The 27580-nt window shown below is 34.6% G+C and overlaps 1 protein-coding gene across 2 annotated transcripts in view; it reads right to left on the reverse strand.

Annotated features, from left to right (window-relative positions):
• Positions 1–26606, reverse strand: part of RAB6A (RAB6A, member RAS oncogene family) — a 46181-nt gene extending 19575 nt beyond the window's left edge. For both annotated transcript variants that reach the window (XM_006181597.3, XM_006181596.3), the window contains exons 1-3: positions 26021–26606; positions 9054–9112; positions 179–232 (exon numbers count right to left, since the gene is read on the reverse strand). In XM_006181597.3, the coding sequence (XP_006181659.1) occupies positions 179–232; positions 9054–9112; positions 26021–26090 (183 nt within the window). In that variant the 5' untranslated portion in view covers positions 26091–26606. The remainder of the gene's footprint in view (positions 1–178; positions 233–9053; positions 9113–26020) is intronic.
• Positions 26607–27580: the final 974 nt, after the last annotated feature.

The raw sequence follows: 27580 nt of genomic DNA on the forward strand, positions 1-27580 counted from the left end.
AAAAGTCAGAGTGCTAAGTACTATTCACTCCAAAATAACAGTTTTTTTCAAGGCCTGTAAACTAACATTGGCAACTCTGCTAAGTACTTCTTATGGTGACAATCATCGTTTACAACTTTGATCATAATTTTCTATGCTGGAGTGTTGCAGAAAATTGCACACTGAATACATTACTCACTGTTCGATCCTCCAAGTACATTGTTTTTGATAAAAAGTCAATACCAATTGTTGCCTGTAAAACAAAACAAAACAAAGAAGTTAAAATAATAATAGTTTAATGGCATTCAGCAGTTTAAGGTTCAATTGGGAATTATGATTATAGAATAATGAATAAACACATAAACATATCATAGCCAAATAAAAATGGACACAATTTTCAGTGATATGACATCCACCTACTAAGCACTTGTTGTACATTAGAGATTCTTTTAAGCCCTTTACATGATAGTATCTAATCTTCATAGATCTCTACAAAGTAGCTATTAACATCGTTATTTTCCTTATTTTACACACAATACTGGTGGTTGGAGAAGTTAAATAACTAGTCTAAGGATGCAAAGTTTGTGCTGTGAAGTTGGGAATAAAAGTCCAGCTTTTTCCAATATATACTTCTACATACACTTTATGTATATATACTTTAAAGTATATTTTATATACATTAAATTATATATATATTTATATACCTTAAAAATTTTAATTGTGGTAAAAATACCTATAACATAAAATTAACTATCTTAACCATTTTTTTAAAAGACTTTTTTTAAAATTGATGTACCATCAATTACAATGTGTCAATTTCTGGTGTACAGCACAATGTTCTAGTCATCATATACATACATACATTCGTTAAAAGACAATTTTTTAAAGAGCAGTTTTAGGTTCATAGCAAAACTGAGAGGAAGGTACAGAGATTTCTCATATACCCCTTGCTCCCATATACACATAGCATCCCTTATTATCAACATCCCCTGCCAGAGTTGTAGTACATTTGTTACAACTGATGAACCTTCATGGACACTGATGTATCTTTTTAAGATAAGTTTTATCTTTAAATTGTGGTGTATATATATAAATATATATACATAAAATAAAATTTGACATTTTAACCATTTTTAAGTGCACAAATTCAATGGCATTCATTACATTCACAACTGTACAACTGTCAATACTATTTCCAAGACTTTTTCACCACCCCAAACAGAAACTCTGTACTGATTAAGCAATACCATATTACAGTGTATGAATATGCCACAATTTATTTATCCATTCATCTACTTATGGACACTGCTGGCTACTATGAGTTCCTGTTTTCAATTCTTTTCACTATATACCTACAAATGAAACTGCTGGGCTATATGGTAATTCTATTTAACTTTGTGAGGAAATGACACACTATTTTCTACAGCAGCTGCACTATATAAATTCCCACTAGTGATTTGTGAGAATTCCAATTTCTCCACATCCTTGCCAGTATTTGTTATTTTCTCTTTTCTATATAATCATCCTAGTAGGTGTGAAGTGGAATGCTACGTGGTTTTCATTTGCATTTCTCTAATGACTAACGATGTTAAACATCTTTTCATATGCTTATTGGTCATTTGTATATCCTCTCTAGAGAAATGTCTATTCAGTCCTTTGTCCATTTTTAAATTGAGTTTATCTTTTTTTTAAATTGATTTGTAGGAATTCTTTATATATTATGGATATTAAATCCCTATCAAATACATAACTTTCAAATATTTCCCAATTCTGTAGGTTGGGCCTGGTGTCTTTATCGAAACTCAGTTGTCAATAGACATATAGATTTATTTATGGTGTCTCAATCCTCTTCCATTGGTCTATATGTATATCCTTATGTCATTACCACATTATTTTAATTACTATAGCTTTGTAGTAAGTTTAAAATCAGGAAGTGTGAATCCTCCAATTTTAATTTTCTTTTTCAAGACTATTTTGGCAATTGCAAATTAGGATTGGCTCTTTCATTTCTACAAAAATGGCAGTAGGAATTTTGATAGGGATTGCATTAAATTTGTAGACTGCTTTGAGTAGTTGCTACTGACGTCCTAACAATATTAAGTTTTCCAATCTATTCATCTGTGATGTCTCTCCATTTATTTAGGATCTTCTTTTCTTTTTTTAAGCAGTGTTTTGTAGATTTCAATTACACACAGACTTTTACTTCAAACAAACCAACCAAAAAAAAAAAGGAGAAAGAAAGAAAGAAGCTTCCTCCTTTATCTCAAACTATGTGAGTGTATTTCAATTATGTTTCTCAATTTAGGGCTAAGTACTAATTCCATCTCACAACATTCAATCTGAGAATGTATATTCCACTCTGCTATAGGGTGGGATAATGGGCTTACAAACTTGAAATATTATGGTAGAACATCTAATTGACAAACTTGAGGAATGTACAGGAGTGGTGTGGCTACATTTAAGAAATCTCACTGGTAGAACCTCATTACTCAGTGTGGCTGAGGTAGCTAACTGCCTACACAAATATGTGTCTTCCCCTGCTTCCTTACTAACACAAACATTTATTTATATCCATACTTAATGTATTAAAAATATTACATTTTTCAGTCTTATCTGAACTTTAAACAAATGGGGTTGACTCAGCTGGAAAATGCACTCTTGTTTTTATTTCCCTTTCCTCCTTGTTCCTTCCTGGACTGTGGATACCAGGGCTGGAACTCCAGGAACCATTCGGTAACCATGAGACAAATTTCAATATGAAAGTTATATATTAGATCTTGTTAAACATAAAGTTAGAAGGAGTCTTGGTTCTGGATGACCACAGAGCTGCCACATAAGCCCTAAAACACACTACCTTAAGATTTCTTTTACATGAAAAAAATTTATCATGTCACTTATTAATATTATTTTTTATTTATTATAAAACACAGCCCAAAATAATTTTTAATGCTATAAACAGAAACAAGCATTTTCAGATCTCACAGACAAGAAATACAGATGTTCTCACAATTAGTACAAAGTCAGACTTTATGATAAAATGTACAACAGTCCCCTCCTTCTACTGCACTATCCTGGTTTTGGGGTACCATTCATACCACCGAATTCATAAAGATCAAAATTAACCTGAAAAACATAGCTTGTTGTTGCCCTTCTTTTGAGTTAATTTTATTCCAAGCCGAACTACAACAAAGAAGTTGATCAACTATAAGAATTAAGCCAACAGCAGGAATTACAGAAAGGATGTCTGGGAAACTAAATGTTATCAGCTATTACAGCATCGTGAATGCTACTGACAAGGAATTAATTAAAACTTTCATAAAGGTGGATGAGACATTAGTGTTACTTCTTGCTCATCTCCTTTATGGAAAGGCAGAAGGCAATAATTGCAGAAGAAACCAAAGGTAAGAGAAAATTCTTCATGTATTTTAACTTATAGCATAACTTATAACATATTATTTTAAGTGTTAATTAATTCGTTGGTTGGGGATGGGGATTCTACTTTGTAAAAAACAAATTCAACTGAGTACTTTTACAGGAGTTCACAATTCAAGATTGAAAAATTGCTTATCCAAATGTATCAGTGTCAAGATAATGATGCAAGGTAATTCTTATTTGTTATGGTATTTTATTTAGATGCTCTCCAGTCAGAGTATTGTTTATTAACCCCAACAGCTATTTTATAAAAGATTGTAGATGTAAGTTACTATTCTGCCTGACTTCCTAAAAAGTGATTTGTCACCTGTCTTGATGCCACAGAAGGCAGAGACCCAGAAACATCATGATTTTCCATACATGATTTTTCTAATATGAAAGCAATTAGTTAAGGAAAGTAAGTTTTCCTTTGTACTAAGCAATGATAATTAGTTTCTTTCTGTGGTCCAAACACATGTAAGGTTCTGTTGTCTGGTTGCTGCCTTTTCTAACATGCGAAAATAGAGAAATAATGAGTTGAAAAAGGCAACGACTAGATTAAAGGAAGAAAAAGAGTAGACAAATTAAAGAAGAGTCTAAAATTGAATAACAGAGATAAATAAAAAGAATGAAGAAAGGCAAAGGACCCCAGAAAGAGGATGCTGATAGATTCTGTTTTAGAAGGGAATCCTATTCAAAAATATGTTTATATATGTATTTATGTATGTGAAAAAAATATATGTATTCACACTTTCCCCTAGATATCTTTGTGCCATATTACATAGGACAGAAACTATATAGTCTGTGGGTTTTAAAAACGAGTCATTACAATGAGTATAAAATTTTAGTTATACAAGATGAACAAGTTTAGAGATCTGCTGCATAACATTATACCTATAGATAATACCGTATTGAGTACACTTAAAAATCTAAAAAGGTAGAATCTCATGTTAAGTGTTCTTACCACACTTTAAAAAAGAACCCCCTCTCTGCCCCAAATAAAATGACAGTATTTCTGGGAAAAGAAAAAAAAAGAAAAAAAGTCATTAAAAATTAAATAAAATAAAAATATAAATCAAACACTGGATCAGAAAAACAGTGCATCCAGTTATGGATTTTGTTTCTTTTGATAACAAACTGGAATTTTGTATAGAACAATCTAGAGCTTTAACTTAAAGAGGTTAAGAATATATTTGATCACCACCACTACCATCTTTCTGGACAAGTTTAATAAAGTGTCTAAAACCCACTGTTTTATCTATGCCATCCTGAACTTGTCAATTTGTAACAGTCTTTGGAACAAGAAATCCTCCTTTTTAGCAATGAGACTAGCTCTTCAATTATTCATTTCAGAAATCTTTCTGTTGTGTGAGGTGGGGGTAGGGAATCTTCAAATGATTCACCGAACTCTTCACCTAACAAAGTTGGCAGCTAACCACATACGGTCAATTCTTCATATTCAAAGTTAATACTTGATATACTGTCGAGCTGCTTTCTCTAGGTAAGGGTGTAGGGTGCTGTATCATCCAAATTTTCTTGTTAGAGCTTAACTAGTATGTAGAACCTTACCTAATTCTTACAAAAATTTGTAGCTCACATTGTTAATCAGTGTCTCCTATTAACGGCAAAGTACAGTATTTTTACTTCACTAGCAACAACTTTTTCACAAAGAATCAAAAATCTTTCCTTATTTGTCAAATGCTATATAACCTCACCCCATCAACATCACTGCCCTTATGTACATCTGAATGATAAGCAGCAATAGTCTAAGTGCATGTATAGCAATGACACTTTAGGTGTGCCTGAAAGGTCTTAATTTCACAGAGAACTAAGGTATAATGAAATACTTCAGAAACATCCAGAGAACTCCAAATATAGGCTTTGGTTCATAATTCTTTAGATTGAGACTCTGACCCTAGTTCAGATTTTTTAGCCTATGGTATTTTGTTCTACTCCCAAATATTCTAGCTTAACACTCTCAGGAATTTTCCATGTACGGTTCAATGATATCAGTATTTTCTTCAGTATACCTGAGGCTGGTATTTATAGTTTCTCTGCTGAAGAGAGACAGAAGCATTGCTCAGAATCAAAATGTATGTAAGACAAGACCACCTAGACGAGGGACCTAGAAAGTTGAGGATATTTGATCTAAATGGGTCCAGAAGAAACCGAAACACTCCTTGCTGACGGAACTATTTTTCATTTCTAAACTCGGTCTTCTCATAGTGTCTTAAGAAGTGGCTAAACCATCTCCGAAATATTCAAGAATATAAAAATATATATACAGTATATATTCATTAGCTTTTTAAGAAGTGACTTTCCTTAAATTTCAGATTTATGTTTTAGTCATTCCTGTTCTATGAATTTTACGATTTTTAATAAAACAATTAAAAACAAATTCTTTGCAGGATAATGGAAATGTTCTTATTCTGGATTGTGGTAGTAGCTTCATAAGTGTACATATTGGCCAAAATTTATCAAAATCTAAAGAATTAATATTTCTTTACTACTATCTGATTTTAAGAGCTTAACGTGTATTTTGGGTAACACTCCTTTGTCATGTGTGTCTTTTGCACATCTGTGGCTTGTTTTCTCATTCTCTTGACATTGTCTTTGGAAGGTCAGAAGTTTTTAATTTTAATGAAGTTCAGTTTATCAATTGCTTCTTTATAGATCATGCCTTTGCTGTTCTATCTAAAAAGTCACTGCCATATCCAAGGTCATCTAGCTTTTCTCCAATGTTACCTTCCAGTAATTTTATAGTTTTGAGTTTTACATTTAAGTGATTCGTTTTGAGTATAACCTCTGTATCTAGATTCATTTCTTTATATGTGATGTCCAGTTGTTTCAGCACAATTTGTTGAAGAGATTGTCTTTGATCCATTGTACTGCCTTTGCTCCTTTGTCAAAGATCAGTTACAAAACCTGTATTTACATCTCAGTTCTACCACTTAGTAGTTGGATGATTTTGAACAAATTGTACAAATTTGGACAAACTTTTTCCTAGAAAAGAATGCCGAAGTTTTTTAGTTTTTCAAGTCTTCAAACCAGAAGGCATATCCCTGAAACAAATATTTCAATTATGGGAAAATAATACTAAAGAAGGGACAGGACTCAGATTTTAAATTTACCTTAAAAGGTTTCTGAAAAATAAAAACGATTCGATAAACAACCAAGACAGAGGCAGTTAATAACTATGGACATTAACCATTTCTTTAATCAGATTCACAGTTAGTTATTACCAAGACAAATCATTGAAATTGAGTTTTTACACTAACTACACAGTAACACAGATGTAAAATACTTCCATTAAAGGGGACTTTTTATTTTTAATTTTAATAAGACTATATCAAAAAGTTAATAAAGAAAAAGATTTACAATGTAATTAGGGCCTCAGTGAAAGTACTTGGTTTTAAGATTACTAATTTTTTTCTTTTTAGCCTGTTCTTTGGTCTTTTGTTTTACAATTAAGTATTTTAAACTAAGATACATATATGTAACTCAGACATACATATAACTTAGATACATATACAACTGAGAACAGACATCCTTATCTTGTTCCTGATTTTAAAGAGAACACATTCAATCTTTCAACATCAAGTATGTTGATGTTAGCTGTAGGTTTTTCACAGATGCCCTTTAATACATTTAGAAAGTTCCCTCATATGTCTAGTTTGCTGAGTGTTTTTATCATGAAAGGCTACTGGATTTTGTCAAATGCCTCTTCCATGTCCACTGAAAAGACTGTGTGATTTTGTCCTTTATTCTATTCATATAGAGTATTACATTATTTTTTTAGGTTGAATCCGCCTTGCCATCCTGGCACCAACCTATCAATCCCACTTGGTAAACAGTATATAATCCTTTTTATAAGTTACCAGATTCAGTTTGGTAGTATTTTGCTGAGGACTATTGTGTTTATATTCATAAAGGGTATTAGTCTATAATTTTATTTTTGATGTCTTTCCCTGATTTGGGTATCAGAGTAATTAATACTGACCTCATAGAATGAGTTGGGAAGTATTTTCTCCTCTTCTATTTTTGGAAGTTTATGAAGCATTGGTATTGTCCTTTAAAAGTTTCATAGAATTGACCAGAAAGCCATTTAGTACTGCAATTTTCTTTGTAGGAAGTTTTCTGATTGCTAATTCTATCTATTTATTATAGGTATATTCAAATTTTCTATTTCTTCTTGAGTTAGTTTTAGTAGTTTGGCTCTTTCTTGGAACTTCTCCATTTCATTTGGGTTATCCAATTTGCTGGCATATAACTATTCACAGTATTCTCTTATAATCCTCTTTATTTCTGTATGGTTGGTAGTAAGGTCTTTTCTTTCACTCCTGATTTTAATAATTTGAGTCTTCTCTCTTTTTCTCCTGATTAGTTTCACTAAAGGTTTGTCAATTTTGTTGACCTTTTCTAAGAACCTTTTGGTTTCACTGAATCTCTTTATTGTTTTTCTAGTCTCTTTTCCATATATTTCTGCTCTAATACTTATTAGCTTCTGAATTAAGAATATCTTTATTTTCTCTATTTTTGTTGTTTTGACATCTGAGGCCTTGCTAACACTGGAGGAACTGGCCATCCCAGGATTTGCCAATTCCTAGAGAAGTAAACTTGCCTATGAAAGGGCCTTTCAAATGCAAACCAACCAATTTAGACCCACACTCCAACCACCTCCTCTATTACACTTAGTGCCACTATTCCCCTGCCCTAATCATCCCAACGACAGGTATGGACAACTAGGAACAGCACCTATAGCCCAGAGACTACTGAAATTATTCAAACCAGGCAATCCTAAATCTGTTTACCTGGGCTTACTCATCCTTCGCAAAGAAATCACAATAAAGGCTCATGCCCACATTCCCCATTCCCGCACCCCCATCTCACTTCCTGACCAACATCAGTACTTCTTCCATGTGCCCTCATCCTATGAAATGGAGTGTCCCTCTCCTCTTGGGATTTCTGAGTATAATAAACTATCTTTTCTATAGCCTCACCATACCTGAATAACAGTAAAACCTGTATTTTAAAGCAATTCCTTCCTTCTGCTTGCTTTAGGTTTACTTTTCTTTTTCTAGTTTTTTAGGGTAGAAGATTATTGATTTAATGTATTTCAACTTTTCCTTATAGCAGTGCTTTAGCTGTGTCCCATAAGTTTTGATATGTTCTGTTTTCTTTTTCATTTGTCTCAAAGTATTTTCTAACTTCCTTTGTGATTTTGTCTTTGACCCCTTGGTTATTTAGGAATGTGTTATTTAACTTTCCACAAATTTGTGAATTTCCAAAATCTCCTTCTGTTAATGATTTCTAATTACAGTACATACTTATTCTTGACATCAAGTATAGATCAAAATATTAGAATCCTAGACTTGGAAGAAATCTCTATAAGAGATCTCTACAATCATTCCTATTTCTATCCCAGATGACGTTAGCAATAATTTTTCAATAGACTTTGGAAGAAGAGCTAAAGAAATCAAGTGAAAAAGTTGAGAATTACAAGCATGATCAGTTATACTTTGTATTTATATAGCATTTTACAGATTACAGAAAGTGCTTTTATATCTACAACTGCATGTAAATAAATGAATTTTTAAAAAGATCTTGAATATTACTTGTAACACAAAACAGAGACAACTAGTAGGTTGGCAAAAACAAAATACCTGATAGGTGTTGTCAAAACTGTCATACATGAATCTGGTGATCAGTGATGTCTTTCCAACTGAAAGGGAAAAAAAAAGATTCACTTAGTTAACACATTACACTGGATTCTCAAGCGATTTTTCTACCGAGAACTGCAATTCAATTCAATAGGAAATACCTGCAATGATTCAAATAACAATTTAAAAACATATACTTCTGAGTTTGTTGAAATGCCTTTCTCTAGTAACAGATAATCTCTCAAGTTGAGAGCACAGGTGAAGAGTATTTATTTAGTTACAAGTAAAGAGAAATGAAGAGAAAAGATGGAGGAAAACAATTATGTTGACACCTCTAATTTACAAAAGGCAAGATATTTACTCGGCCCCTAACAAAAAGAACCAGGATTAGACCAGGAAGAAATTATAGTTAATTTCCTGGACAGTAACCTGGGAAAACTGAGGTTCAGGTCCACTTCATTCAGTGAATCAAAGCTTAAACTCTGGAGTATAAAGACTAAAGATCAAGAGTCCTAGGAAGGATACGAGGGCTCCAAGAACTAGACTGCTTAAGAGTGAGAATGAGGTGGGGGGTAGGGTATGGCTTAGTGGTAAAATGTGTACTGAGCTTGCACAAGGTCCTGGGCTCAATCCCGGGTACTGCCATTAAATAAACAAACAAACCTAACTACCTCCCCCCTGAAAACAAACAAACAAACAAACAGAAAAGAATTTTAAAAAAAGAATTAGAAAGCAAATTTCCATACTTCTTTGGCAGGGCAGTCTCAAAGACTCATACTACTACTCTGTACTGATATTTTTAGGTTAATTGGTATTTCTAGTGAGAAAGGCACTTGGTCAAAAATAGTGGAATACTGGCAATTTCCTTACCAATGGGCACACTATTCAAGGGCAAGAATCATAACCAATCTTCTTATTTCTCCAGCAGCTTGGCATAGACTTAATAAATTCTAAATTAATGTAAGAATTGTATCAATTATATCAATTAGAAAAAAAACTGGACGAATGAACATCTCAAATGCTCCTCAAAATGTAAATACTTTGGGGAGAAAAAAACAATACCTAGTCATTCATATTTTAGTAAGAATTTAAGTAACTTGATTTCAGCTCAATTTTTAGAGACCTGATCCTGGCCTCTATATTATGTCCTCCATCCATACGCCGTATGAAAACCTGAATGAAGAACTGGGCCAAAGAGGAAAGAAGCCCATACAATCACAAATGTCTTATTTCAAAAATTCTAAAAAAGTGGGTTGGAGAGAAGAGCTAAAGCTAGTTTCTCTAGACCCTGGTCAAAAGCAAACTGATGTTTAGGAAGCCTCTTTTCAGAGCAATGAGTAGACCCATACACTTGTTCATTAGTAAATAGTACATATAGTTTTTATTCTGTTTCCAAAAATGCCCTTTCTTTTTAATATAAAAGAGCAAAATGTATGTTATAAAGCAGGTGACACAGAAAAGACCAAGAACAAAGAGAAAATTACATATACCCTACCACCCATATATTACTAATATTAAAACTTTAGTGTTTTTCCAAAGTATAATTTACATTTAAGAATACATATGTACTTAAAGGGAAAACCCTAGAACCATTCATAGTAAAGTCAGGAAGAATACACGTAAATTAATCAGAATCTATAAAAAGTAAATCTAAAAATCTGATGAGATAAAAGGCAAAACAGTGGTGAGGAAAATAGCAGTGGAAAATAGCAAAGGAACATACATATAATGAAGCAATAAAAAGCTTGTTTGTTAAAATAGTTTTTATTTAAATGATTAAAATTTCATTATTAAGCATTTTAAATACAATTCTTCAATACGGGGTCCTTGTATAATTATTGTTCTTGTTTACCCCAAAACCTTCTATAAAATGGCATGTAAACTTATAATAATTTACTTAATGTTTGTTTTCCCTGGTAGATTATAAGCTCCGTATTTGTCTTATTTACTCCACATCATCAGAGCTTAACACATTCTTGGCACATCACACTAGGCAAACAACATCTTTGTTAAATTGATACTCAACACTTTTCCAGAAAGTAAAAAATACATACCTAGGAGTATTCAAAATAAATCTTATTTTTAACTAAACAAGCAATTTCATTATAAATACTTCTACTACAAAACACATAAAATTAATATATACTTTACATTTTAAAAGATGCCCAATGAGAATGACTTTTGTTAAATGCAAGGACTACACATTAAGTCTCTAGCTAGACTACCAAAATAAAGCAAATATTGCAATAAAGCTAGTCACAAGAACAAAAGTCTATGGCTTGTAAAGCCAAGGATGGGATTACCCCATGTAAAATAATGCATAAATATTTAACTACAAGCTTCCCCAACTATCTAAAAGCAGAGTGTTCCTATAAAACCTTTCACAAGTCAAAATGGCCTAAGGCAAAGTGGCAATTACCTTAGGAAACATCTTGCTAATCAGACTTACAAAATAAAATTAAGATAAAGCACAGATACCACAGACATAGTTCAAAGCTATAGCGACTTGATATTGAGTGCAGTTCCCAGAGAGGAGCTTGGCAGTGCCACTCTGGCTGCTTGGTGTGTGTGTTGCCTCAATAATAGCTTGCTGCATAACAAACACCCAAAAATCCTAAACACAGCAGCTCCATCCCCTGTGCTCCCCTGACACTTGTACATACAGCCTTAACTATAATCCTTTTCCTTAGGTTGAATGGGTCCTTCTATGGAAAGATGAATAAATGAATGAGCTCTGACTGTAATTACTTTTTGTCATTTAAAATGGGAGAAGCATTTTGGGTATCTTATTTCAAATTCCAGCATTAGTGAAGCTAACAGAAAATGCTCCATGGGTTGGCGTATAGGGACAATCTTTCCTACAGGACCACTTGGTAGTATTTATCAAAAATAGTAATGTGCATGCACTTCAGTCCAGCAAGCAGTTTGATCTAAACAGGAACCTAAAGAAAATAATCAGACATGTGCACAAAGATCTAGGTATCAGATTGTTTACTGTGCCATTATCTGTAAGAGTAAACAGCCTACTTTTCAATAGGGCCATGGTTATATAAATTATGATGCCTACATAAGGTCCACAATATTCTGTATCTATTCAAATTTTTGCTACAGAAATCTTAGTGCCATTGGAAATGGGTGAAAATATTTTAATGTAAAAGTCAAGCTGTAAAAAAGAGAAAACGTGTATAATTTTATTACCCCAATTTTGCTAAAGCAAATATATATTCACCATCCACAATCAAGAAAAATTAAATCAACAATAATCAAAAATTATAGTAAAAATCTAAACATCGAAAGAGAAAAAACTAAAGGAGAAGCTCTCTTAGAGTAAAATTAAGTGGGAGCAAGACAATTATAAAATATTGGAGGAAAAGGTAGCTAAATCTATACTAATTTCTCCTCAACTGTTGAATATGCACTATACTTAAACTAAAATTGGTACAGTTACTCAATTAAGACTCTGAAATGCAGAGACCCAAGAAGAAACAAAAAATTCTGTCCCTACCTACATCAGATTAGCACATATATACCCATTTACATATTTTATATTAAAATAAAATGTTTAAAGTGTGCATCATTTTTCAATATCCCATTTTATATGACTTTCAGTTAATCAATTACCAACACTAATGTCTACTGAAGTCCTTTATAAAGAAGCAGTAGTTTTAAATATAAAATACTATACGTTCACCCAAAAGATAACTCTCTAAATAGCATATTTTGAATTAGCTGACTGCAATGAAATATTCAAATATCCCATTCTGATGCATATATTTTTAAGTAATCTCTAAAAAACAATGGTATTCACAATGCTGCCTTAATGTCACCTCCCGAAACAGATATTCTAGGCCAATTCCAACATTTACAACATTTCTGAAATCAGACCATCTGCAAAATGCTATTTATACTCTCTTGTAATTCAATAAAGACTCGGCATTGACAACATTCTTAGTGAGATTCCTCGTCCATTTTACCATAACAATCACTGGCAAACAATTTACGTATGAAATCTAATCCCAATGATAGCTCTATATCTCCTAAACATTTGTAGCCAAATGTAAGAAAAAGATTCTGCTCACTTCTATTTCTTCATTTTAATCAGCATATACTAAATGCCAGAGATGACATGAATGCTGGGGATAAAAAAGCAATTAAAACATAGTCTCCGTTCAGGTTAAGTAGAAGAGAAAGAAAAAATTATTGTAGTGTGATAAAAAGTACAGTAGAAGTATGCACAGGATGTTGTGAGTGGGAGCAGTCTTTTATAATGAGGCTGGATGGTCAGGCAAAACTTCCCAGAGAAAACTGACTTTAGAGCTGAGGTCAGCTAGAAGACAGAGAGAGAAGATAGCATCTCAGGCCTTACTTAACAAGCATCATAAGCTACTCTATATTAGAAAGCCTACTTGTGAAGCTTTATTTAATCTTTCAGTTGTATCTGGAATATTTAAAAGAGACAAATTTAAATATGTAACTCCATTTATATATAGGAGTATTTTAATTCTTCAAAAACAAATCAGAAAAGAACATTTGCAATAAGCCATATACAGAATGTAACTCTTAAATCACAGGCTGATGAGATTTTACTTCTAATTCTAAACCTATCCCAACCTTAAGTCTACTAAGTGAATAAGGAGTATCTGGGGAAGCAGTTTCTGGGTTGGAATCCCAGTTCTGCCTTTACAAAACAAAACAAAACAAAACAAAACAAAACAAAAACAAAACTGAGATATAATTCACATACAATATTCATCCTTCTAAAGTAGAAACTTCAGAAGTTTTTAGTGTATTCACAAAGTTGTGCAACCATCAGCACTAATTTCAGAACATTTTCATTACTCCAAAAAAAGAAATTTCATACCCATTAGCAGTTCACTCCCCAAAACCCCAGTCCCAGCAACCATTAATCTACTTTCTAAATCTACAAATTTGCCTATTCTCCAGCCCACTTTTTACCAACTATGTGAGTTGTACAGTTCAATATTTCTGTGCTCCAGTTTCATCTATAAAATAAGTGTAATAATAATTCCTATATCACAGAGTAGTTGTTAAAGAGGCTAGTATGCTTGGACATGCTCAGTGATCATAAACAATTATTAGAAAGCATTTTAGAAGACAGTTCTCTTTGTAATAATCTAAGATTTCAATGGAAGAATGAAGATAATCTACAATCTAGCTATCCCCTAACTGAAATAAATGCTGGACCATAAAGCAAGTCTCAACAAATTTCAAAGATATGAAGTCATACAGAATATGTTTTCTGCCCTCAGTGAAAATGAGTAAGAAATTTATAACCAAAGACACCTAGAAAGTCCCAGAATATTTGGAATTAAAGTAATATACTTCAAACCCATGGATTCTTGGAGAAATCACAATGGAAATTTTAAAATAACCTGACCAAAATGATAATGAAAATACTGTAACATATGGTATGCACTATTCGTAATAGCCAAAAAGCAGAAACAAGTCAAATGTCTATCAACACATAGATGAATAAACAAAATGTGATATGCCCATACAATGGAATAGTATTCAGCCACAAAAAGGAATGAAAAACTCACATATGCCACAACAAACATGAATCTTGAAGACACTATGCTAAATAAAAGAAACCAGTCACAAAAGGCCACATATAATTCCATTTATGTGAATTGTCTAGAACAAGCAAATATATAGAGACAGAAAATAGGTTAGTGGCTGCTTAAGGACTGGGGGGTTAGGTGAATTGGGTGATGATGCCCAATGGATGCAATGATTGTTTTGAAGGTGATGAAAATTACCTAAAATTGACAGTAGTGTGGCGATTGTACAACTCTGTGAATACAGTAAAAACTACTAAATTGTACACTTTAAATGGGTGAATTATATGGTATGTGATTTTTATCTCTAAGTTGTTATTAAAACTGTATGGTGGTTGCTGTTGTATAATGTGAATATATTTAATGCCACTGAAATTAGAAATAGTTAAAAAGGTAAATTTTGTTATATATATTTTACCACATTAAAAAACATCTCTCACTAGTAAAAAAAAATGAAGATTTTTTAAAAATTTAATATTGGAACACCAAAGATAAGTAAAAGGAAAGCTGAAGGGGGGGAGCTGATTATTAAAGATTATAGTAACTAATTTTTGAGCTTCCAGAAGACCAAGGTATACTAATTTAGGAGATAATTTCTCTAAATGGTAATTCCTCACATAATATACTCTTCAAGAATACTTAGGATTCAAAGAATATAAGACTGATGTTTGCATAAAAAGAGAAGTCTCAATTATTCTACACCATATATAAATGAAAATTTGTGAACTACTTCATAAGTCTTGGTCATTTATACTGGCCAGATAATACTGAAACAGACAACTAAATATTTTTATTTTCTAACTTTTCTCCACAAAAATAAGCCACTATAAAAGATGAATAGGCTATGATAAAAGCAGTAGCTTAAATCAGATGTTATAATTTTAGTCACAGATCTAAGCATAAAAACAAAACAAACAACAACACTATCTGTAGTCACTATTCCATCATGGTAACAAAGACAACTAAGGTACCCAGGGACCACAGCAAAAAAAGCTCAGCTGCAAGTAAAACTCACTGCAATATCATAGCCAAGACATCTTCCCTAGGTGATGTAATTCTATAGCAAAACAGAAAATCAATTTAACAAAGCTAACACTACTCCAATGTAGCTAGCCTAGGCAACAACACTTAAGTTAAATAAAGCTAATAGCCTTTCTCTAAAGACATAAACTGAATAAAGATTTTGTTTTTCCTAAAGTTACAAAAAAGAGAGAGACTTACAACTACACTTGTACAACCACATTCAAAAACGGGGAGAATGAGTTTTGTTGTACAGAATATTTGTTGAAATAAGTAATTTCATATCTATGGCTCAAAAGTTGTTTTTAATAAAGATGCTTTATTTCTTTAAAACAATATTTATGTGAAGGGCATTAGATCTATGATATGAGTTTCCAGGATGATGAAATGGAGAAATCTAAGTGAAACCAAAAAATATTTCACTACAAAAGGGATGAAGACAGAAAAGATAATCACACAAAGGTAAAGTCCCATTGGCTTTACCTTTGGTTAGAGTAGCCACTTTTACCAAAGATGAATAAAAAGTAAATAATTTAATGCTTGGATGGCTACTATTTCTCACTTCAGTTCAAAACTATCAAGTGCTAGGGAACAAGGAGGTTGGAGGATGAGAATGAAAAACAAATATGAGTAAAGCCCTGACCACAAAGGAGTTTACAATCCACTGAAAGAGGCAAACATGCACACATAAAATAAATTAAAGAGAAGAAACCACTGTGCAAAGAAAGTGTCCATCCTCTATACTGCCAAAGATACCTTTCATCAATTTGTAAAACATTCCAAGGCTCCTCCGTATCCATAAGATAAAGATCCCTCCTTAGCAGGCATTCAAACTTGAGCTCAGCTTCTAGTTTCGTCTCCTAACTTTGCAAAACATAAATGTCATCTGACAATGATGGAAGGCTATTAGTTATTCTTCAAATATAACATGCTCCTTGGAGCATCTGAGATTTTGCTCATGTAACCTAATTTTGTGGAACTTTTCTTTTCTGGTTACATTATGAACTTACGAATTCAATATCAGATATGGTTCTGCCTGAAGGAAAGAAAAATTAAATTACCTTTCAAAATTACTTCCAGCCTAAGATTGTATTTCTACAAGTATTTTAGAAGGCGGCAGGGATTTGTTTTATTCCTACAACAAAGTCAACATCCATCTATGAATGTATCTTAAGGATAAAAGGATAAGTTAGAAATAATCTGTACCCTCAAATAACAGTCTAGTGGTAAGTTCAAAATAAGTACTAGCATAAGACTCAATTTACCAGCATTAACTTTACTCAAAAATTTTTTAAGTCTAAGCATAGAAATTTAAGGTAAGGAAAAGCATGATCCACTTTTTCTTATGGGGAAAAATAAGGAAAAATGGCAATGTAAGAAATACTTTATCTCAAATTATCTTGTTCATGTATTTATTTACTAGTTTACCTCTCCCAACTTACAAATGGTAAGCTGTGGAACAGGAACCTCATTTATCTTGTTCATGGCTATACTCAGTTTTGATCCCTGCCTGGCACTGAATGAATTAATCAATGAAAGAAACCACTATGTGGATAGCATTCACTAAGGTAGTCTAGAGTCTGCATTCTTGGAAAAATGAAAGTCAGTATAGCTCATAGAGACATACCTATAATAAAATTCGGTAAACTGAGGTTTTAAAACCAGAAGGCCAAATTTACTAATTAATGGTAAGAAGCAACTTTCTTAAGGATGAAAATATTTAAGTTAATATGACTAGTAAATTCTCTCACTCAAGATGGACACTTATAATTTGTATGCTTTTCTATATATTATATACATCAGTAAAAAGTTTTCCTTGTCAAAAAAATACCTAATCATTATCTGAAATAACATCATATTATGGGGTTTTACACACACATACACACTTAAAATATACACAGAAAGTCAAGTCAGAGGAAGAGTGGTTAAGTAGAGCCCAAGGTCCCTGCACTGTCCAGAAGGGTAAAAGAATCAATTAACTGTAGACTTTTATAAGTCATGGCTACATGCCACAACTTCTAGGGTAATCGCTAAATAAAAGGAAAAAAATGTGTAACTTCCCAATAAAGAATATGGAATGATTTTCTAAAAGACTACAAATTCAAATAAAAAAAGAAGAGAAAAAGAAACACTCAGGACAAAAAGAAAGCACATGAAGAAGATGGTAGATTCATTTTAAATCTAAATATATAATTGCACTAAATGTAAATGTACTAATGTTCCAATTTTAAAAACAATTATCAGACTGAACAAACACAAAACCTAATGAGTTGACTACTAAGACACATCTAAAACCTAAGAATACAAAAACGTTGGAAGTAAAAAGATAGAAAAAACACATACTATGAAAACATTAGCCAAAAGAAAGATGGTATGCCTATACCAACATCAAAGTAAATTTTAGGGCAAAAAGCATTACTAGAAACCAAGTGGAACACTTTGTGACGATAAAAGATTCAAGTCATCAAGAACATGTAACAATTCTAAATTTGTACACATCTAATTATCAAGTCTCAAAAACACATAAGATAAAAATGGAAGAACTACAAAAATAAATATACAGAGCCACAATCACCAAGGAAGACTTGAACATATCTCTTTCAGTAACAGAATAGATGAAAATTCAGTAAGGACACAGAATATTTGAACCACTTGAAGAAAACTGACCTACTGATCATAGATAGAATTCTGCACCTAACAAACTCACATTCTTTCCAGGCAAACAGGGAATATTCATTAAAACTGACAAAACAAGATAGTAAGTCTCAAGAAAATTAAAAACACTGAAAATATATTCTCTGACCACAGTACAATTAAAATAGAAATCAAAAACATACAGGAAACTAGAAAATCCCCGAGTGTTTGGAAATAATATACTTCTAAATAACCAATGGGTCAAAGGAGAAATCACAATAGAAATTAGAAAGCATTTTGTACTGAATAACAAAAATACTGCATATCGAATCTCCAAAATACCACTAAAGTAGTACTTAAACGGAAATGTACACAATTACACAGACACACGCTCTTATGTGCAACAAATATTAGCAGGGGAAAAAAAAAGTAAAAATGAGCTATATATCTCTCTCAAGAAGTTGGAAAAGACTAGCCAAATAAATCAAACTGTAAGAAAGGAAATAAAGAGCGGAAATTAATAGATAGAAAACATACAACTAAGAGTCAACAACACTGGGTTCAAGCGAAGGCTAGAGTACAAACACTATTAAAAACAAGGAAACTAAATTCACAAACTCTATGCTATCTTCAAACCCTGTCTCCATTCAGCACTAAGAAAGCTGGCAATGACATCCTCTCTAGCAGAACACTAGGTAACTCTTCTTCAGGAAATCTTTCTGGCAAAAAGACAAAAGAGCTAACATCAGAGACTTCCCCCAGTCAGACCGTCCTATAGCGAAGCTCAATAAACCACATAAGAGCTTAAAATCAAATTTTTAGTGTTCAATTCTTAAACAGAAGCAGATATCCAAGTATTACTAGTTCTTTGAGGACCACATCAAATAAGAAATAGAGAAACTAAAATAAACAGAAGTGAAAAGCAATTTACAAAAAAAACAAAGTATTCAGAAGAAAGCCATATATCTCATTAATATCCTCAAAATGACAAGAGAATATAGGGAATCAAAAAGATACTACACACAGGAACAATCAGAAAACAAAGAGTTCTTTAAAATGAAAATGATAGCAGAAATAAAACATCACAGGATAAAAGAAAGTTGAGAAAATCTTATGAGAATTAAAACAGAAACAAGGAAATGAAAAAGGGGCAAAACAAGATAAAATTAGAGGATCAATCCAGGAAGTCTAATATGAATTTCAGAGAGAAATGAAAATGAGTATCATACTAGTTAAGTCAAGAAATTTTCCTGAAACTAAACAACATAACTTTCCCGTTTGAAAGGATTTATACCTATTACTCAGCATATAAAATGAAAATAAACACATCATTATGAAAGATCAAAGACCAGGAGTCATAATGGCAACATTAAACTCTACAAGGTAATATACTAATGCCTTCAAATTTCTGAAGGAAGAATATATTCAACCTAGAATTCTAAACCCTACCAAACTTCCAGTGTAAGGATTGTACAAATACATTTTCAGACATACAAGGTATCAAAAAACTTTCTACCACATTCTCTTTACTAGGAAACTACCTACTGGTGGATATGTCAAACATAATGACGGAGTAAATAACAAAGAAGAAAAAATGTAATCTGAGAAACAAAGGATCCATCCAACACAGGAGAGAAGGAAATCCTCAAAATAAGGGCAAAGAAGATCCCAGGTTGACAGCTATACACCAATCATGGTAGGTAACTAGTATAAATTAGAATAGGTCACACGGTTCTGGGGGAGACGTCCCAAACCTGATGCATTCAAATATACTGAGAGGTGATCTACACTGTTGGTACAGAGTTTGGGGATAAATTAACAATAAGCATATAAATTAAACAAAAGGAAAAAGTAAGTCAAATAGTGACACAAAGGAAAACAAAAAAATATGCAACAGAGTACAAGTAATCAGTATTTGACCCAGCTCAGCTGTGAATACCATTTATCAAATAACAGTAACATAAAGATTAAATATTGATCTAAGCAAAATGTATGATATATACATTTTGATATATAAATATATATATTTAGAGGAGATATACACACACACACACACACACACACACACACACACACACACACATATATTTAGAGGATGGGGGAAAACAACACTGCCAGGCTAGTACTGCAACATCAGAAATGAAAATAATTTAGAAAGGTTAAATAAACTGTCCAAGATCACACTATAAACACTGAGGTCAAGATTAGAACTAAAATCTGATCGTCTCTAGAACTGTGTTTATCACCTATATATTGCCTCCCCAAGAAAAAAAAACGCTTAACTCTACAGTATAGGAACAGATTTGAGAATTTCCAAATAAGGAAGTTTGATATTTAAAATTACAAAATATGTTCTCCTGGAGATTTCTAAGAATAGAATGAAGTAACTTAAGAGTGGTCCAGTTTAACTGTCAAAGACAAGAACAGCCTAAGGAGACCTAACAACTAAATCAAATGTAGTATCCTCAAACAGAAAAAATAAATTAGAAAAAAACTAAAGAAATCTAAATAAAATATACATTTTGGTCAATAATGTATGAATACTGGAACACTGTGAAAAATGTACATGCTAGATGTTACAGAAGAAACAGTATAGAGTATATAGGAATTCTGTATTATCTTTGCAACTTTTCTGTAAATCTGAAACTATTCTAAATAAAAAAAATTATTTAAAAACAAAAAATAGAATGGGAAAGTGCTCTAAGTACTAATGTGAAAATATCTCTAGGATATATTGTTAAATGAAGAAAAGCAAGGTGCAGAATGAAGTCTGATATGTGTAAGAGAGAGTAAAGAATTATGTTCATATCTGCTTGTGTCCGCATAAAGAAATCCCAGATTGTACAAAAGAAAATAATATATATATATAATAACTAATGGAGGAGGGGATAGGGAATGAGGTCACAGGAACATGGGTGGTAAGTTGTCTAAGAGTATGTCTCTTAATATAATTTTGATTTGTGAAATGTGATTGTATTAACTGTTAAAAATAAAAGTTAGGAGAAAAAGTAGTTCAGTTAAAAGCCCTAAGAGAAATATATTAAATGACTTCTCAAAGTCTTCTCCAACTATGAAATGCTCTAATTTAAGAATTTTAACTAATAGATATTTAAACTATTAGTCACATTTATACTGTGCCGTCCCTGAAACTCCATGCTCCGCTGTCAGTTCTCTGTACCTTTTAACTCTACTTTTCAAAGCAGCTGCATTCATCACATTATATTGTATTAGGTACTATATATTTCTTTCCTGATGAAATACATATTTCTTAACAGGAGGCCCTACCAAACCATTTGACAGAGTAGTGGGTTTTGGTAAACATCTGTTAATATATTTACTGAGAACTCCCCATGTGCCAGGCACTCTTCTAAATGCTTTACATTTATTAATTTAATCTTCACAATAAGTCTATATGATAGATCCTATTATCTTTATCTTACAGATAAGGAAGTTAAAGCATAAAGATGTCAATAATTTGCCGAAGGTCAGTGATCAGTGCTAAAATATGAAACCAAGATTTTGTCCTCTTAATCGCTAGCCCTACTGATTAGGTTTCAAAACAAAATACTGAAATCATTCCCTTTGTCCAAAATGCAGTATGAAGTTAGAAGATACACACAGCTTGATATAGAACCCAGCAGTTCTCAAAATATGGTCCACTGACCCTCTGCTAGGCTACCACCTTTCTGAGGGTCAAAAACATTTTCATAATATCAAGATGTTATTTGGCTTTTTGCACTTTCATTCTCTCATGCGTGTACAGTGGAGTTTCCCAGAGCCTATGTGATGTGTGATATTAAAACAAATTGAACGCAGAAGCAGCTATGAGAACCAGATGTCTTCTAATACATCGGACATTTCAGAGATTTGCAAATACATAAACGATACTACTCACTAGAGTTTTGTTTGGAAAATAATTCTCTTTCATTGAAATGATTACATTAATATGTAATGGATTTACCGCTATTATTTTTAAATGAAATATTTAAATTTTTCTCAGTTAATTTTTGATACAGTAAATAATAATACAAACCACACAAACAGCTCTTCAGAGGTCTCAATAATTTGTAAAGCCACAACAGGATCCTGAGAAGAAAAAGTTTAAGATCACTGATCTAGCCAATCTAACTGTTCAGTATTCCTGGTTTCTGACATTAGGACACTTTTCCACTAGATAGCATGTTATAATTCAAAATAACTGATTTTAAAATGTAACATAAAGTGAAAAAAAATAGCAATATTAGACCAGGTATGTGCTTCTCTTTGAGATTACATTTCCTGATTTGTAACTCATAACATAGGTTTGTAGTACTATCTTCTACTGTAAACCATGAATGACATTCCTAAAAGTGCCTCTGCATTTCAAGACAATAGCCAGAGGTAGTAACAGAAGAGACTCCTCAAAGAAACTTCAGATTCAAGCTGTGTATTTCAACATTCCTTTATTAAGCCGTGTATACGATTGAAATATAAAGAAATCATAAGTGTTTACAGGAAGAGCACCAAGACTGACATCATTAATTCAATATGAGGCTTCATATACTGGAACAATTCTTCTTCATTATAGACCACAGAACCTTAAATTTTGAAAAGCTAAATAAAACAGTCTACATAACTTCAAATCTGTTCCATGAACACATCTTCAATAATCATGTGACATACTTTAGGTGCTATACTAATAGCAAATAATTTAACAATAACTTTAACAGAACAAAACTAATTTTGTTCAACTCAAAAAAAAAAAAGTAGGATTCTGGTCAGTCATAGTCTACTTTTTAGTGACATGGTAAAGCTATAAATTATTGTGTTTCCTGCCCCCTGAGCATCTGGAGTATCCCTGTATACAATCAAAAAAATGTAAGTATAAAATGTTATTGTTAAACTAGTAATTGCATAAGGAAAAAATGTTGACTTTTCTATAACGAAGATGACTAATAGCTTTAGTTACTATTAGATTCAACCATCATTCATTCATCAACTTTTCTGACTAGCAACTAAAAGCCTGGCACTACTGTAGGCACTGGGGAAAAAATGAACAAAAAAACCCCAGTATTTAATCTTCAAGGGACTTGCATTCTGCTGTGGGAAACAGACAAAAACAAACACAAATATTAAGATATAAATGTGGTAAATGCTATTAAGGAGACAGACAACACTTTGCCACAGATTAGTCTTTGAAAGCTGAATTGTGGGATTCTAAAACCTAAAACTAAAAAATTCATTAAGAGTTACATCAAGATGACATGGATTCTACAGACCTTTCCTAATGCATAAGAAAACTACAGACATTGCCCGTGAAAACAGAGATCAATCTTTCATTGTCAAAGCTACTGGATGGCATCACTTAGCAATATAGTAACTTCAAAAGATAATTAACCTCATAATTCCAGAGTTAAAAAGCATGTAAACACAATACTAAAAGAAAAAAAAAAAATCTAACAGGCACCTAAGGAGACATGACAACCAAATGTAATGTGGTATATGAACTGAACGGTGAAACAAAAGATAAAAACTAAGGAAATCTGAATAAACTATTTAGTTAACAATGTATCAATATCAGTTTATCAACTGTAACAAATGTATGCGCTAATGTAAGATGGTAATAATAGGGGAAACTGGGTGGGGCTATATGGGAACACTGCATGATCTTATTTTTTCTGTAAATCTAAGACTGTTCTAAAAAATCAAACCTTAAAAACAAAAAAAACAAACCCACTAAAATGGCTTCAGGAATTACGGTCGGAGTGGAGAAGTTAGTAAAGACTTACAGGAATTAATGAGAAGTCATAAAACTCTGCAATGTGAATTAGAACATAAATACTCAAGAAATTCAAAGGAAACCTGCAGATATTTATCATCTTTATTCATACTAAAATCTTCCTAGGACAGAGATTAACGGCTTTTTCATGCAAACTAAACAGCTCTGCATCACAACATAAGGCAGGCAGTAACATCCCTAGAGTGCACAATAAGCACTTTAGATCCAACTTATCAATGATGACCTATAGGCTACATTTTATATATGGTAGTCTCCTGAAATTGTCATAAAATACCTGGACAAGAATCAACCTCATAGGTCTTACTAAATCACTTTGTTAAAGAAACAAGTTTATACTTACTTCTGGAAAAACAGGCAAAGAGGAGACTTGCTAAAAGGGCAGGGAGGAAAATTATGTATCAAAGGAGAAAAGTGATTCCTCAGGTCTAACTGGAAGCAATTTTGCAACTATTATTAACCTACTTTTAATGCCATACAAGTTAGTATAAATAGTTCAAGGTAGAAACGAAGGCTCTGGATTTTTATCGGTTATCTTCTTTCCAATCAAAAGAAATAAATGTCTTATAAGCTAACCTAGCAGATAACTCGATGTCTGATATCTTTGAGGAACTAATACCTCAATGTCTCAATTTTAAAGACAGTCAGGAAAAGCGTGAGGAAAAACAACAGAGGATGATAATCTCTAAATTGTATAGTGTGAAGTTTGCTTAAAACAGCATAAAATTGTAATTACCACAAGAAGTATTTAGAGACAGCCTTCATAAAATTAGAATCTTATACCGAACATAAAATACAGCGACAGCAGAAGCCTGACCAGGTAAATGAGATAAAAATTTCACTCATCAGATACTACGGAATATTAACCATAAAAGAATCACTTAGCCAAAATGGTATAACACATTTAAATCTAATTTAGATAACTAGATGATGAATCTATGCCTTCTGTATTCTATTACTTCCTAACTCCAAAGGAAATCCTACAAAACAAATATGTTCATTATTCTAAAGCCTTCTCTCACAGAAATCCTAAATACATAATTTAAAGAATACTCAAGAAGTGGAATAATTAACATTTCCCCAGTAATTCCTGTTTGCACCACCGTGAGGAGAATCAGACACTGCTTCGTGTTAAAAGGAGAAAAAGGAGATGTGAGATGTGAAAAATTCCAAGTAAATCGATCATGACATAGCATCTGGCTGAGATCGGAAAACCATCAACACTGCTAAAAGAATTGTCAGGGATGAAAGTCAAGACAAGAAAATGAGGTTTTCCAACAAGCCACAGCCTAAACCCAAGGGGCAAAAATCGCCACTCCCTCAACCCACATCCACTCCATCCTCAAGTCGCCTGTGAAAATATATCCTCTGTAACCCAGACCAATTCCCTACCCAGGTGAAAACAAGCCAAGAATGTTCTAGGACCCTCCACTTCCCACCTTCCATAAGATCCGCACTTGTCCGGGCCAAGCCTCTGGGGAAAACAACGCCCAGATCCCACCCTCCTCCCGCAGGGTTGAATAGGGCCGGTCTCCCCGAGTAGGGCTTCCCGGGTGGGCCTCACGGAGCTGACGAACTGGAAGAAGAGCAAGGAACAAGGGTGGGGCTCAAAGAAGGGCGCTGGGGTTGGGGAGACGACGGAGACCGGGGAAGAAAGGAATGGACAGGAGGCTGGGGCTTTGCTGGGCGGGGTGAGGACTGTTGAGGGCAGGTCGACGGGAGAGGGCCGGGCTGTGGGGAAAAGAGCCGACGAAGTCGGGGACGGAAGGGTCAAAATCAGACAGACGGACCGTGAGGGACCGGTGGCTAAGAAGAGTCGGCGAACACCGGCAAAGGCTTGGGGGTGGAACGGAGCTCGAAGGCGAGGCCCGTAGGGAGCCTCCGCGGACGGAAGGGCCGCACTGGGGGCGGTGCAGCGAAGCCGCGGCCAGTTGCCAGGAGTGGGGGAGCCGCGAACTCACCGCTCTGCTCCCCCAGGAACACCAGCTTGAATTTCCTCAGCGGATTCCCGAAGTCTCCGCCCGCGGACATGATGGAGCAGGAGGACGCCTCAGCCCAGAGACCGACGCTGCTCCAACCGGTCGATGGAGAGGCTAAAGGAAGGGCGGGCGCCGAGCTCTCTCGGCCCCTGTAGGGCCCGGTGGCGGGGCAAGGCCAGAGGGCAGGGCTCCTCTACACAGACAGGCAGCCGTCGTCACCGCCGCCTCCCGTCTGAGTCGCCTAGCACCGAGCGAGGCCCGGGGCTAGAAACGGAAGGAAGGCGCTGTCGGAAGCAGCTAGGGCTGTGCTCTGGGTTCTCAAGGCTAGAGCTGTTGCCTCCTCAGCACCCAGCACGGAGACTCGGATGAGAGTAGCGTAGCCAGAGCCGCAGAAGCGTCTGGGACCTCTCACAAGCAGCGCCCCAGCTCCACAGCTGCCGCCGCTGCTGCCGCCGCAGCCCAACCTGCTGAGTGCGCGAGCCTCTGGCGCGGCGCGGGCGAGGCCGGGCGCGAGCCTGCCGCCCCGGCAGCCCTGGCGTGCGTGCGTGCGTGCGCGTGCGCGCCACAGCCAGTACCTTCCTAGTTTAGCCTGCTCTGCCGGCTCCGCCCGCAGCGGAAACCACTGCAGGTTAGGTTTCCTCTCGCGTCTGGAGAAACAAGGAAGAGGTGGGGCGCAGCCTGGGGCAACTGAGAGGTGGAATAAGGAGCACTTATGTCACTTACACTGTGAGCCAATCGGAAGAGGTCAAGGGCGGGCAGGGAAAGGAGTGATGCGGTGGCGCGAGAGCGCGCGCATGGCCTTCGGGCAGTGGAAAGCGACTCAACGTGGCGGCCATACGGAGTGTGGCGTATAGCAGCCTAAGGGGAGGCGGGGAAGTGGGGCGGAGGCGGGGACTGAGTGGAGATGGAATTGACCCCAACAAATGCGGGGAAGTTGGAAAGCCCTAATGTGTACAGGAGGTTCCTATTTCCTGAGCCCTCAGCCCTGCTTCACGTTCCTCACATCCACCCCTAACCTATGTACCCACCTTCTCCATCTTGTTATAATCCCTCACACGATATCCTACTAGGTACATTCTCCGCTGTTGCTCCCAGGAGTTTCATAACTACCTGAAGCAGAGCCTCCACATTTTTGCAGATGAGGAAACTGAAGCGCATAGGAAGGAAATGACTTACAAAATCCACAGGACCATAAAATGGAACTCAGGTTTTGTCTTTTTCCCCCATTGAACCTCCTCAACCTCATTGTTGATGAGTGCACCCTCTTACTTGCGCTGACCTGACTTGGTCTTCTGTTACCAAACTTTGTTCCTCAGATGCTGACAGCTCCACCTTCTACTATGATAGAAAAGGATTTAGGCATCTTGTAAACCAAACCTCTCATTTTACAGATGAGGTGAAATATGGCTAACGTGGGAAAACGGGTTTGCAGAAAGGTCACACCACAAATTAGAGATAGAGCCTGCCCTTGAGCCCCAGTGTGAGGAAGAGGACATTTTAAAGATCACCCATTCCTCCTAGAGCAAGGCTTCTGAATGTCCT

The sequence above is a fragment of the Camelus ferus genome, chromosome 10 (genome assembly GCF_009834535.1).
Source record: "Camelus ferus isolate YT-003-E chromosome 10, BCGSAC_Cfer_1.0, whole genome shotgun sequence".
Classification (NCBI taxonomy): Eukaryota; Metazoa; Chordata; class Mammalia; order Artiodactyla; family Camelidae; genus Camelus; species Camelus ferus.